Source organism: Gopherus flavomarginatus, chromosome 1, assembly GCF_025201925.1.
Source record: "Gopherus flavomarginatus isolate rGopFla2 chromosome 1, rGopFla2.mat.asm, whole genome shotgun sequence".
Taxonomy (NCBI): Eukaryota; Metazoa; Chordata; order Testudines; family Testudinidae; genus Gopherus; species Gopherus flavomarginatus.
The window spans coordinates 197,311,153-197,324,326 of record NC_066617.1 but is presented as its reverse complement, the minus strand read 5'-3'; the positions used below and the strand labels follow the sequence as shown (position 1 = coordinate 197,324,326).

At 46.2% G+C, this 13,174-nt stretch overlaps 1 protein-coding gene across 5 annotated transcripts in view; it reads left to right on the top strand.

The window, feature by feature from the left end:
* APP (amyloid beta precursor protein) overlaps positions 1–13,174 on the top strand; it is a 353,581-nt gene that overhangs the window by 271,671 nt on the left and 68,736 nt on the right. For all 5 annotated transcript variants that reach the window (XM_050958058.1, XM_050958047.1, XM_050958026.1 and 2 more), the window contains 2 exons: positions 235–309; positions 7,078–7,236. In XM_050958058.1, coding sequence (XP_050814015.1) covers positions 235–309; positions 7,078–7,236 — 234 coding nt within the window. The remainder of the gene's footprint in view (positions 1–234; positions 310–7,077; positions 7,237–13,174) is intronic.

Below are 13,174 nucleotides of genomic sequence, written 5' to 3'. Positions count from 1 at the left end.
GTTAATGCATTGCTTCACTTCTAGCAACCTCAAGTTGAGAGAACTTGGATGATGATCAGACACAGTGATCCGTTTCTTGTTTTTAAATTGACAAGATTCCGTTAAAGTTGCAACTATTCTTTATAAGGGAAGAAAAAAAGATGATTATCTGCACTATGTTATTTGACTGTTGCTAAATCCCAAACCATCAGAGAAAAACTCAAAAGTTATGCTCCATGTTTTGTTGCTGTTTAGGTCATGAGGGAATGGGAAGAAGCAGAACGCCAAGCAAAGAACTTGCCAAAGGCTGATAAGAAGGCTGTTATCCAGGTAAAGAAAAACACAATTACAAGCAGACCAATTGAGGTTGTAAATAAAATACGGATCATGCTAGCTGTGGTATAATTTGGAAGCATATTTGTGTTGGTGAATTATTATTTTCTGCTTTTACTGTTGCTCTTTTAGCTGCCAGATATCGGTTTATGTGCTTTTATACTTAGCAGCTGAATTGCAGTGGAGAGCCTCACAATGTACAGTGTTACCACTGTAGGGGAAAGTTTTCAATGAGATTAAGATTTATCTTCAGAAAGAGTTGGGAACCCCTTTCCCTTAGGCCACTTTGACCATCCCAGCTGGAGTGAGTAGTTACACCAGAATTGTAACAGTATAAACTTTTGATACTGCACGAGTATCTTGGTTCCAAGTAGAAATGGGCAAACAGGTTTTGGAAGGTTGGAGTAGGAACCAACCCCACTCAGAACAAACATTCAGCCAAACTGGAAATGAGCTATTTTTCTTTCTGAAATATTGGGAATGTTTGGAGGGCCTGTATTAGGGCAGAGGGTTCTTCGAGTGATTTCTCATGTGTATTCCATAATAGATGTGTGTGTTCGCCACATGCACCGGTGCTGGAAGTTTTTCCCCTAGCAGTACCTGTAGGGAAGCGCCCTAGTGACCCCTGGAGTGACACCTCCATGGCGCAGTATAAGGGGCACTGCGTGTTCCCTCCACCCTCAGTTCCTTCTTGCCATCAGTGAAGGTGCTTCAGAACTGCTCTGCTCCAGCTTTGCTGTAGCTTGTCCCCGAAACAGCTTGTTCATTCAGTGTATGGTACCTGTAATTAGTTAGTTAGTTTAGTTAATTTAGTTTAGCTAGAGTGCTCGGGTTGGGGCATACCGCATGCCCCAGGTTTTAAGTCGTGCAACACTTGTAGGCGATCTATGCCAGTGAGTGATCCGCACACGGACTGTTTCCGCTGTTTGAGGGGAACCCATCTCAGCAATCGCTGCAAGTTTTGCAAGTTGTTTAAGCCTCAGACCAAGAGAAAAAGGGACATTAGGATGTGGGCTATTCTGATGCAGTCGGTGCTGACCCCAGCTCTGCCACGCCGCTCTGAGTCGGTACCGGGCACTGCGATGTCGGTGCATGGCAACCCTTTGGCGCCATCGACTACTCGGTACCGACTGCTCCCCGTCCACAGGGCACGCCGAGAAGGCTAAGAGGAGGCCTTCTTTGCCACAGCACTAGAGTAAACCCAGGACAGAGGCTAGAGCCATGTTGGGCAGTTCTCGATCCCCGCCGGCCTATAGGCTTCTGACTCAAGTCGAGTGGAGTAGCCTGGCCCATTCGGAGCAGGCCTCCTCGGCTGTCCAGATGCCCTCCACACTGGAGGCCCTGCTGGCAGTCCAGGATGTTATGTCCATGCCAGTACCAGGAGCACCACTGCAGTCAGCCCCATGCTCCAGAGACAAGCTGCCGCTGGGATCTCTGCAGTCATCCCTGGCTCGGTACCAGTCTCGGTCTAGAGAATGTTCCCGATGCCATTTGCTGCCCAGCGACCGTTCAGGGCAAAGTCCACGTGGATCACCCTCGACGCCCACCAGGCTGTTTGGTTTACTCAGTGGCCGGAGCCTCAGAAGGACCATCGACATCCCTCTCCAGACGTCCAAGGAAGAAGTTGGTGGGAGGCCAACCAGGTGGTGGACCCTCCGGTGCCGGTGGACACACAAAGTACCACACCGGCCTCCTCACCCTCCCTGGATGAGGCAATTACAGTTCCTCCTGCCTCTGTCTCACAGGAGGACTTCAGGGCCCACAAAGAATTCTTAAAAAGGGTGGCATCAAGCCTCCACCTCCAGGCAGAGATGATGGAGGAGCCCTCGGACTCCCTGTTCAATGTAGTATCCTCTTCAGTACTGGGCAGGGTGGCCTTTCCTCTCCACGAAGGGGTGGCGAAAATTTCAAATGCCCTGTGGCAAACCCCGGCCTCATTGGCCCCCATCTCTAAGAGAGTGGAACGCAGATATTTTGTACCCGCCAGGGGCATGAATACTTATACAGCCACCCTGCTCCTAACTCCCTGGTGGTTGAGTTGATCAGCCACAGGGAAAGGCAGGGCCAACTAGCCCCTACCCCGAAAAATAAAGATTCAAGGAGGCTGGACTCATTTGGAAGAAAAATGTATTCATCCTCAAGCTTCCAGTTACGGGTGATGAACCGTCAGGCTCTCCTGGGCTGGTATGAGTTCAATCTGTGGGGCTCCCTGCCCAAGTTTGAGGACTCCCTCCAGGAGCACGACAGGAAGGAGTTCAAAGCGCTGATGGAGGGGAGCACAGCTACTGCCAGGGCAACCCTGCAGGCAGCTTCGAATGCAGCAGCCACAGCCATGCGGTCCATGGCCTCCGCAGTGTCCATGAGAAGGGTGTCATGGCTCCTGCTGTCTGGGCTGTCCAGCGAGGCGCAGACCTCCCTGCTGGACCTCCCATTTGACAGCAAAGCTCTGTTTGTAGAACAAACAGATACAAAGCTGCATGGCCTGAAAGACTCTCACATGACTCTCCAGACTCTGGGCCTCTATGTTCCAGCTCTTGCCAAACCTAAGTTCAAGCCGCAGCAGACTCCTGCTCAGGCCACCTATTCAAAATATGAGACCACTTATAAGAAGTCGCGGGACTATAAGAGGCACCCATAGAGGCAGTCTCTGCCTGCCCTCCAGCCTGGGTCCTCCAAGGGCAAGCAAGCAGGGAAAAGGGGGTTTTGATGGGACACTTGGGGGCGCCCTGCCTGTTCTCATCAGGGATCTACCCTCAATAAAGCTTCCCTTCTCCAATTGGTTGTGTGATTTCCTCCCGGAGAGGTCACTGCTGACCTTGGACCAATGGATCCTCAACACCATCTCCTGGGGCTACACCCTCCAGTTTACTTCTTCTCTGCCCAACCACCCCCGTCCCTCCTGGGCGACCCCTCGCACAAGGTGGCGTGGCTCCTGGGCCTAGGAGCAATGGAAGCGGTACCAGGGGATTTCAGAGGCAAGGGGTACTACTCCCACTATTTCCTTATCCCGAAGGCCCAAGCAGGGCTCAGGCCCATCTTGGGTCTGCAAGGCCTGAACAAGTACATGGTGAAGCTCAAGTTCTGCATGGTCTCCCTGGCCTCAATCATCCCCTCCTTGGATCCCGGGGACTGGTACATCACCCTTGATCTGCAGGACGCGTACTTCCACATTCATATATTCGAGGGGCACAGCCGCTTCCTCCATTTCACAGTGGCGCAGGAACACTACGAATTTACGGTCCTCCCATTTGGGCTGTCCATTCCCCCAAGGTATTCACGAAATGTATGTCGGTGGTGGCAGCCTACCTCAGGCGCCAGGTGGTCCAGATCTTCTCCTATCTGGATGACTGGTTGGTCAAGGGCAGCTCCCAGTCGCAGGTGCAGGATCACGTGGCGCTCCTTTTGTCCACTTGCACCATTTGGGCCTGTTGGTAAACAACATCAAGTCCATGTTAGTCCTGATACGACGCTTAGAGTTTATCGGGGTGGTCCTGAACGCCTCGTTGGCCAGAGCCTCCCTCCCACCAGACAGGTTGGAGACCCTGAAGGGGTCATCGACACAGTCACAAGGTTTCCGGTGACAACAGCCAGAGTGTGCCTCTAGCTCTTAGGTCACATGTCGGCATGCACGTATGTGATCTGTCATGCCAGACTCAGGATGAGGCCCCTCCAGCTCTGGTTGGCCTCGGAGTTCTCCCAAGCTAGGGACAGGATGGACAAAGTCCTCATGGTGCCCGAGCCAGTGATCACCTCCCTACGGTGGTGGTCCTCCCTGAGGAACATGCTCCAAGGGGTCCTGTTCAGGGGCAGGACCCTGGAACTGGAGTCCAGTGCATTGGACCTGGGACGTGGGGCCCATGTGGGGAACGTTTAGACCCCAGCTCTGTGGTCGGCTCAGGATCTGACGCTCCACATAAACGTCAAGGAGCTTAGGGCGGTACGGCTGGCATGTGTGGCCATCTGCTCGCACCTGGAGGGCTGGGTGGTCAGGGTCCTCACGGACAACATGGCCTCGATGTTCTACATCAACATGCAAGGCGGGAACCCGATCCTCTGCTTTCTGCCATGAAGCCCTCAGGGTGTGGGACTTTTGTGTAGTGCATGACATCTGCCTACGGGCCTTCCATCTGCCGGATGCCCAGAACGTGCGGACGGATCGCTTGAGCAGGGACTTCTCCTCTTAGCACAAGTGGTCTCTCCACCCAAAGATGGTACACAGACTTTTCCAAGTGTGGGGAACTCCCCAGGTGGACCTGTTTGCCACTCGGCAGAACTGTTGCTGTCGCTGGTTCTGCTCTGGGGTGGGCTGGGATGGGGCACTATCTCTGATGCCTTCCTCCTGTCCTGGTCAAGCCAGTATCTCTATGCCTTTCCCTCAATCCTGCTGATCAGCACGGTCCTGGAAAAGATAGACAGACAAGGCCCAGGTCCTTCTGATTGCCCTGGCGTGGCCCAGGCATCATTGCTACGAGACCCTCATGATCCTGGCAGTCACCCTGCCGTTGCCCTCCCGCCTGGACCTGCACTCGCCTCCTCCACCCCAGCCTAGCGGCACTCCACCTCATGGCGTGGCTACTCAATTCTTAGTAAGGGAGAAAAGGACGTGCTCAGAAGGGGTTCAGCGTGTCTTCCACATGCCGAGCCTACTTGGGAAAGTGGTCTCAGTTTTCCAGAGGAGTAGACGAGCGGGGCATTTCCCCGGTGGCTGCTCCGATCCAGCTTATCCTGGACTACGTCCCCAGGGCCTGGCGCCCTCGTCAGTCAAGGTGCCCCTAGCAGCCATATCGGCCTTCCATCGGCCGGTGCAGGGCCACAGGGTATTCTCCCATGCAATGATAGGCCGATTCCTTAAGGAGTTAGATTGCCTCCTCCTGGATGTTAGGCCCCCAATCCCGCAGTGGGACCTATACCTGGTGTTGGCCCGTCTCACCAGGCCCCTGTTTGAGCCACTAGCCATGTGCTCCTGGTCACATCTCTTGTGGAAGGTGGCCTTCCTGGTTGCAATCACATTGGCTAGGCAGGTCTCTCACCTCCGAGATGCTGTACACGATGTTTCATAAAGATAAAGTCCAGCTCAGCCCACACCCTTCGTTCCTCCTGAAAGTGGTCTCTGCCTGTTACATGGGTCAGTATATTTTTTCTGTCGGTCCTCTGCCCCAAGCCCCCGTGCGTCCAGTGAGGAGCATCACTTCCACATGCTGGATGTGAGACGGGCTCTGGCTTTTTACCTGGAGTGGACTAAGAAGTTCAGAAAGTCCTCGCAACCATTCATCGCTTCAGCTGAGCACTTGAAAGGTCGGCTGATCTCCATTCAGCGGCTCTCCAACTGGATCACCTCGTGCATCTGTACCTGTTATGATCTGGCCGGAATCCCTCCATCACCAATTGTGAAGGCGCACGCAACTAGGGCGCAGGCCTCATCAGCTGCCTTTTTGGTCCATGTCCCCATTCAGGACGTTTGCAGGGCTGCCACGTGGTCTTCAGTTCACACGTTCACCTCACATTATGCGATTATCTCTCAGGCCAGAGAGGACACTGGGTTTGGCAGGGCCATGCTCCGTCTCGAGTGTCTGTGAACTCCTACCCATCTCCAACAGATATAGCTCAGAATCACCTGCTATGGAATACACATGAGCAATCACTCGAAGAAGAAAAGACAATTACCTTTTCCATAACTGGTGTTGTTCAAGATATGTTGCTCATGTCTATTCCACATCGCTCCCTCCTTTCCCTCTGTCGGAGTTGTCTGGCAAGAAGGAACTAAGGGTGGAGGGAGCACGCAGCACCCCTTATACCACACCATGGAGGCGCCACTCTAGGGGTCGCTAGCACACTCCCGTATGGGTACTACTAGACGAAAAACTTCCGGCACCGGTGCACATGGCGAGCATGCACACCTGTTGGGGAATAGATATGAGCAACAGATCTCGAAGAACACCAGTTATGGGAAAGGTAACTGTCTTTTCATCAAATTTATCTGAATATGCTAATAGAAAGAAAGGACAGCATTCCCCCTCCACACACCCAAATAGCAAACTAACCACACACAAAAACGTAGCCCAAGTAGAGCTGCCTATAATCCAAAGAGCCAGAGACTCCTTTGGTCCACTGGAGCCACTTCAGTTAATGCAGAAGGCATTCATATACTTCCAGGTTGGTTTCAGTGCAGCATCACAAGACAGATACCAATCAAGAACCAGAATATTACTTCTTAAATCCCACAGTCTCGCTTTGTGTCATTTGTTTATTCAGCCTTTTCCTATCAGACTTTTTCCAGCGTGTGGTCATTTTTATTTCTCAGTGACCAATGTTTAGTAAATTTCTGATGTCTTATTCTGCTGAAGGTGGAATTATTTTTCCCCCATATATATGTTCATGATAGTCAGAAGATCCTGAGAATCTCTAAGGGCAAGGTGCCTACTAAAATCAAATGCTTTCCTGCACTGAATCTTATCACCTTGAACAGGATCCCTAGGCTCACATGAAGGATTCATGTGTTGTCATGCTGAAGTAGTAAAGAATATTTGATTGGTTAGTATGCCCAGATGATCAGACATGGTGAGCACCTAAGCTTCCATTTTAAGCCAGTGTGGGGAGGGTTCAGAAATTCTACAGATTGACACACTTGTCTGTAGTAAAAGGCAGGTCACTTCCATTATTTGTAGAAAAGGATTTTAATGCTCTGTGCAAAAGGTACTTAACCCTTGCTCTGCCAGCCTCTTTAACCATGGTTCTACTCTTGTTCTTTAAACATGAAACACGCAGCACTTCCAGGAGAAAGTGGAATTACTGGAACAAGAGGCAGCGAATGAGAGACAGCAGCTAGTAGAGACTCACATGGCCAGAGTGGAAGCCATGCTAAATGACCGTCGCCGCATTGCTCTGGAGAACTATATCACAGCTCTGCAAGCTATCCCTCCCAGAGTAAGTAGAATACCACAGACTTAACCTGCTATGTAGAAATCACATCAGGTATCCTAGAGACAGGAACACACCAAAGTACAATTCCCCTCTATAAAGGCGCAGAATAACATTTTCTTTTCCCTCATGAGAGATTCACTAAGGATGTTGCCCAAATTTTTCAAACCTGGGTTCCTAAAGTAATGCCCCTTAATCTGTATTTACTAAATACTAAAAGCTACCTGAGCTTCAGAAGTTAAAAGCACCCACAAATCCCAACAAAGTAATAGTTAAGTGCTACAGTGTGGTGTGCAAACAGTAAAAGGTGCCCTTTCCATCTCAAAAGTTTTGTAATTTTTTTGTGTGCTTAAATATTGGGATGCTGGGGGCTAGAGCTCTTGTGTGAGGGTTGTTGGGCATTTGACTTCAGCTCCAGAACAGAATCTTAAATATATAGATGTGCTAAATATTGTTGTTTTTAATTGTGATATAAACAGCAGTTTCGAGATGTGGATTGGATGAAATTTTTAGTGAATCCATATTTGTAATGACTAAATTTAGTCCAAAAATAATAGGTCTGTATTTCCCAGAGAATAATTAGCCCACTCAGAATTTGTGGAAAACAGTCAATCATTTTCTATTTTACTGACAGTTATTAGATGGAAAAACCCTCAGGGCACTGACAAGATTTTAAGTCAATGTACAGATTCAGCAACATTAGAAACTAATGCAAGTGATAAATTTGGAGATGCATCCAAAGCATTCGTTAATCTGCCAGAGCAGAAAAAAAGACAGTCGAAAATACATGGCTACTGAGATTTTGAAACAAATATTCCTATCACCACCACACATTCGTATGGTTAAAAGTCTGAACAGTTCTCTGATGTGCTAGAATGTTGGTGGTGATGACCAGGAGTTCGGCTTATGCAAGAGGTTTAACCTCTCTTACTTATCAGAATAGACACTGTCAGCGAATCTCTCCCTCATGTCACTTGAGTAGGATGGTTTCCTTTATGGAAAAAAATCTGCTTTGCAGGGAAAAATTCCCCTTTGGAAGGAAAACTGCTTGTCAGCTGGATAGTGTGGGAGACTGTCACTACTTAACCACAGTGGCAGGAAAGATTTAAAAGCTGGGCTTCCACGTTCCAAGATTGTGCGGTGTGCGATGCAAGGCAAAAACCAAAAATTCCTACAAACAAGTCTTTCAGATAGATGATTAATGTGCAACAGCATTGTAGCTATAACAATAAATATTTTTAAAATGAGGAAGACTGGGTTGCAGGTGAAATCACAAATTCTCAAAGTCACGGATTTGAAGATGCTAGGGTTTGGGGTGTTTTGGTTGGTTGGTTTTGTTTTTAATTAACCAGTTAATATTTCATCATCAGCTTTAACTCAGCCCCTCTATTCTAAAATCTTGGTACGCTTGTTTATCCTGCAGATAAGGTTGTAGAACCCTATTTCTCGGCACCTAAAGGAAACTGAAATCTTCCCAGTTACATATATAAATGATGATAATGCAGTCTTTTGTAAGTTCCAACAACTTGAGCTCACCTTTTTACCCTGTATCAATTAAAAGGGGAATCTCAGGCCTCTCCTGTGAAGGCCTGTAGTGTGTATCCTGTATATTCAGGGTGAATGTGGAGAAGCTTGATCTCTAGTGTATATTTTGGAGCATGAGATCTCTGATTAATTTTGACAGGATGGAAAGACATGCAGTCTGTGGTGTGGTAGTGGATGGTACAGGGTCTTGTGCACCGTGTGTTAAGAGTAAGATGTGACACGTTGTGGCCTCTGACTCGTACTATAAGGATAGTGAAGAGTGTAGTCTCCAGCCCTTAATTAGTGGGTAGGTTAGCAATTTATAGATCAACCCACAGTTTCCTTTGGGATAGTGCGGCCAGTAGCTCATAGCTGAAAATTACATAGGGGAGTTGTGCTTGAGATAAACCTAATCATAGCTTTTCTACTGATTTACTGCATGGCCTTGGGCAGAGCACTTAACATCACTGAGTTTAAGTTTTCCTCTTGGTAAAACGTGGATAGCATATCTGCCTTACAAGAGGATTGTGAGGAATAAATAAACTTCTAAAGTATTGGAGAGCCTCCAGTGAAAGGAGTACAAAGGAGTAAATATATTAGTCTAGGTTTGGGAAGCAGAGTAACTGATGTGCAGATTTGGGGTTAGCTCTGTGTCAAATAGAGCTAAATCTTTTCCTATTTAAAAAAAAAAAAACCTATTGGGACTGACAACCTGTGGCATCCTTTGGACTGATGTGTTGAGTAATGTGGATTTACATTACATCATAATATCATAAAAACGCTTTCAAGGAGAAGATAATCTAGTGAGATGGGGCAGTGAACTGGGACCTGGCAGATCTGGGTTCAGCTCCTGGCTCTTCCTAGTGACCCTTGGAAAGTCAATCTCGCTGTGCCTCAGTCCCCCTTATGAAAGCTACTCTCATACCTCACAGCAATGCCATTAATAATGGCAACGTGCTGTGATACTACAGATAAACACCTAGCAAGGCGTTAGACATTCCCAGGGAAAAGAGTGGGACCGGGGTGGGGCGAAGGGAGGGAATAGGGTTAAAATTAAAACAAAAACCGGGAAGAAGGTAGTAAAAAGATTGTAAAACTGGAGAGAACAGTTTTGGGTGCTGTAAGCCAAGAACAGTACAGTTTTACATGCACACACGCGTACTCCCAGACACACACTTTCCAAGCTATCGTCTTTTTGGCCCGGGGCACCCTCACTGGTTTTGGCATCTTGCACATCAGTGCTGAGGAACTGGAATTCAGTTATGATTTTATTTTGTGCAGGACAGATTGGTATAACTGCAATATTTTTGAAGTAATTGTACACCACAGTACAGTCCCAGCTACATAGATGTTCTGCATGGTGACCCAGCATTCAGGAAAACAGAGAAAGTACAAAATGGAGTCACATAGCTCAAGGCCTATTTAAGAACAAAACTAAGCAGAAAATTGAGAGAGAGAGTGCAATTGAAAGCAACATCATGCAAGCTGTCCAAAACCTCAGAGCTGAGCCTCATCTCCGATTCTTTGTGCAGCCGAGCTGCTTCTGTACTTTGTTGCCTTTGGAAATGGAATGCAGCTGTTCAGTCTCCAATGTCAAAATATTGCACTGGTTTGCACTGCTCAATGGCATTACTGCAGACTGGAGGATTAATGGCAGGTGATGTTAATATGTAACTACAGTTAGATAATCAGTAGTTTTGTTCTTCATTTTGCAAATAAAAAAACGGGGAATACATAGTCATAGTTCTCTCTGAGTAGGTTAACTCAAATATTTGTTCACGTTTTATTTTTCACGTGTACATTGAGTTTAATTGGCTTCCGCTCCTTTTCTCCCTCTCCCTCACCCCCCCCCCCCCCGCATTTGATCTTCATAGTTACCTTTGGCTTCCCATGTTAAAAACTGTTTTTTCCCCTCAAGTTCACAGTAGTATAAGAAAGGAAATATAAGGAAAAAGTTCAGAGGCTCATTTTCCCACTGCCTTGTACACTGTGCAGAGGGTTTAAAATGCTACCATCCTGATTTGAAAACGCTAGGCACAAGTGTAAATGACAGCCCATGGGATAAGGCCCTGAATGTCTACCTGAGTTTCAGCTGCCATGTTGTTTTTGTTCAGCTGCTTTAAGAAGACAATAGTTTGTGCTTTTAGGGCAACATGGCTCACTTGCAGAAGGTGGTAGTGCCCTCTGCACAATGGGGTAGAGTTTTGGCCATCATGGTGGGAGAGAAGGGCATGTGAAGAGTCCCCTTAAGGGGCCCCCTGAGCACTGCAGGTCTTTCTTGAACCCAATTAGGCTGCTGTGGGAGGTGCAATTGGAGGATAGGCCAAAGGGGGAGGGTCTTTTGTATCAGCAGTTGCACTGATCAAATGATCAAAACACCTGGAGTTCGGAAAGAGGGGCAGCAGCCACTATTCCAGCCCATAGACCCACTCACCTAAACCCACAGCTGTGGAGTTTTTTGCACAATTATGGGATTTGTGCCAGGAGGAGTGGGTTTCAGCTTTTCGTTTAAACTGGGTCAAACTTTGAGAAATCAGCATTTTTCCAGCTGCTGTTGAAAATGCTTTTGTGTGGATCAAAATGACGAGGCTGCTCAGAATTTTTTGCATGGAAGTTTCTCTAGAAGCTGTTTTTCAAATACACAGAATTGCTTTAATTGGGTTTTTGTTGTTGCTGTTTTTCAGTGGTCAGTATTCTGTACTAGCGAAATGGGAGTCAGCTTGTTGTCTGTATCAATATAGACTAAATTTGATAAACTTCCATTTTCCATAAACGCAGTGAAATTGTTGTTTCAAAACACATTACACACGAGTCACTGAGATTGAAATGGTGGTTTAATAGCGTAGGAAGGTAATAAGTTCAAGGATTGTATAATATTTCTCACCTGCTTGCAACTGTTGTATCAGAGCTCAAATTTCTGATAATGTCTGATTTCTGGGTCAGGAAAGAGACCAGTGGGACACTTTTCATTGTAATTGCTTCTCAAAAAGAAAATATAAGAGTTTTCATGTGCTAACTTGGTGGGTATAAATAAAGCCAGACTTCCACCAGTTAATCATTTCCACAGACTCCAGTGTAGAGGAATCCTTTGGGTACTAAAGCTGAAAGTTGGAATAAATGAGAAAATAAAGAGAGAGGAGTAATCCTCAGGATATACATTAATAGAATTCCCTTTATAGACAAATGGCAATGAACTGTCAACGTTGACTAGAATAACATCAAACTAAGGCCTTCTTGATATGGCAAAGATTAGTAGAAAATGGAGATAAAGAACTTTTTATATTTAGGATGTTATAGGAACAGCTTCTATTAGGCTATACTTTGCAGCCTTCTGTTTGCTTCATGGAAGTATTTCATAAATGAATGCCTAGAACCGTGAATTCACCATTATGGGGGTGAGTGTTCTCTCATAATACCTTACATTTATAAAGCTGTTTCATCAAGAAGGGTCTCAAAATGCTTTTTTGACCTTGGATGTAAAGATCACTTCTCCCACCATTGAAATGCAGCCATTTCTGGAGAGAAAATTCAGCAGCTATTGTGCATTAGGAAGATATCAAGAAAAACTTGAACAAATAAAATTACAGGAGGGATTTAGACAGACAGATTCTAATTACCTGAGTTTGGAATTTGTCCAAGACATTAGAATTAACACTTCACTCTTGGAAGTGGAAGTGGAAAATGTTGTCTGTGAATATTCATGGATTGTTTATGGTCATGAAACATTTATTTTGTGTCTCATCCAAATGATGGCACTGGCAGTAGCAAAACTCCCACAACTCCAACGTAAGGCATAGATTCAGTACTACTATAACTAAGAGGAATAGATGCCATCTGCCAAGTTGTCATCAGAGTTTTCTGCTTCATCTGGACTTTCATTGTCTCTCTCAATTTCCAAACTGTTATGGAAATTTTAAGATTTCATGATTAAGCGCACTCCAGTCAGGAAATTACACAGTCAAGGTCATATTTGCAACTTTAACTCTGTCCTTTGTATACATTTTCACAGTATGTAACAAGACTGTTTCCCAAATAATAGAGTATAGACGCAAATGCAGTATCTTGTAATAACGTGTATGCAGGATGAGCTGAATGGAAGACATTCACAAACCAACTATGAAAATTACAGATAACCATCATTACACAGCATGCTCCACACTAAGTCTACAGTAATAGACTAACAGTTAAAATTGACTGGCCTGTGGTAAATTTGCAGCTATATTACATTGTAGTTAACTGTCTCATCATCTGAATTGGACCAAGAAAGACTGCGGCTGAGTTGATAGAAAGATATATAGTATTTGGGTGCTAACAGATTGAGTTTTAAAAAAAGAACTTATTTTCGAACTTACCAGAGAGAAAACTTGTCTGTAAAAGTATTTGCTAGGCCATTCTGTCAATTAATTTAAGTATAAAAGAT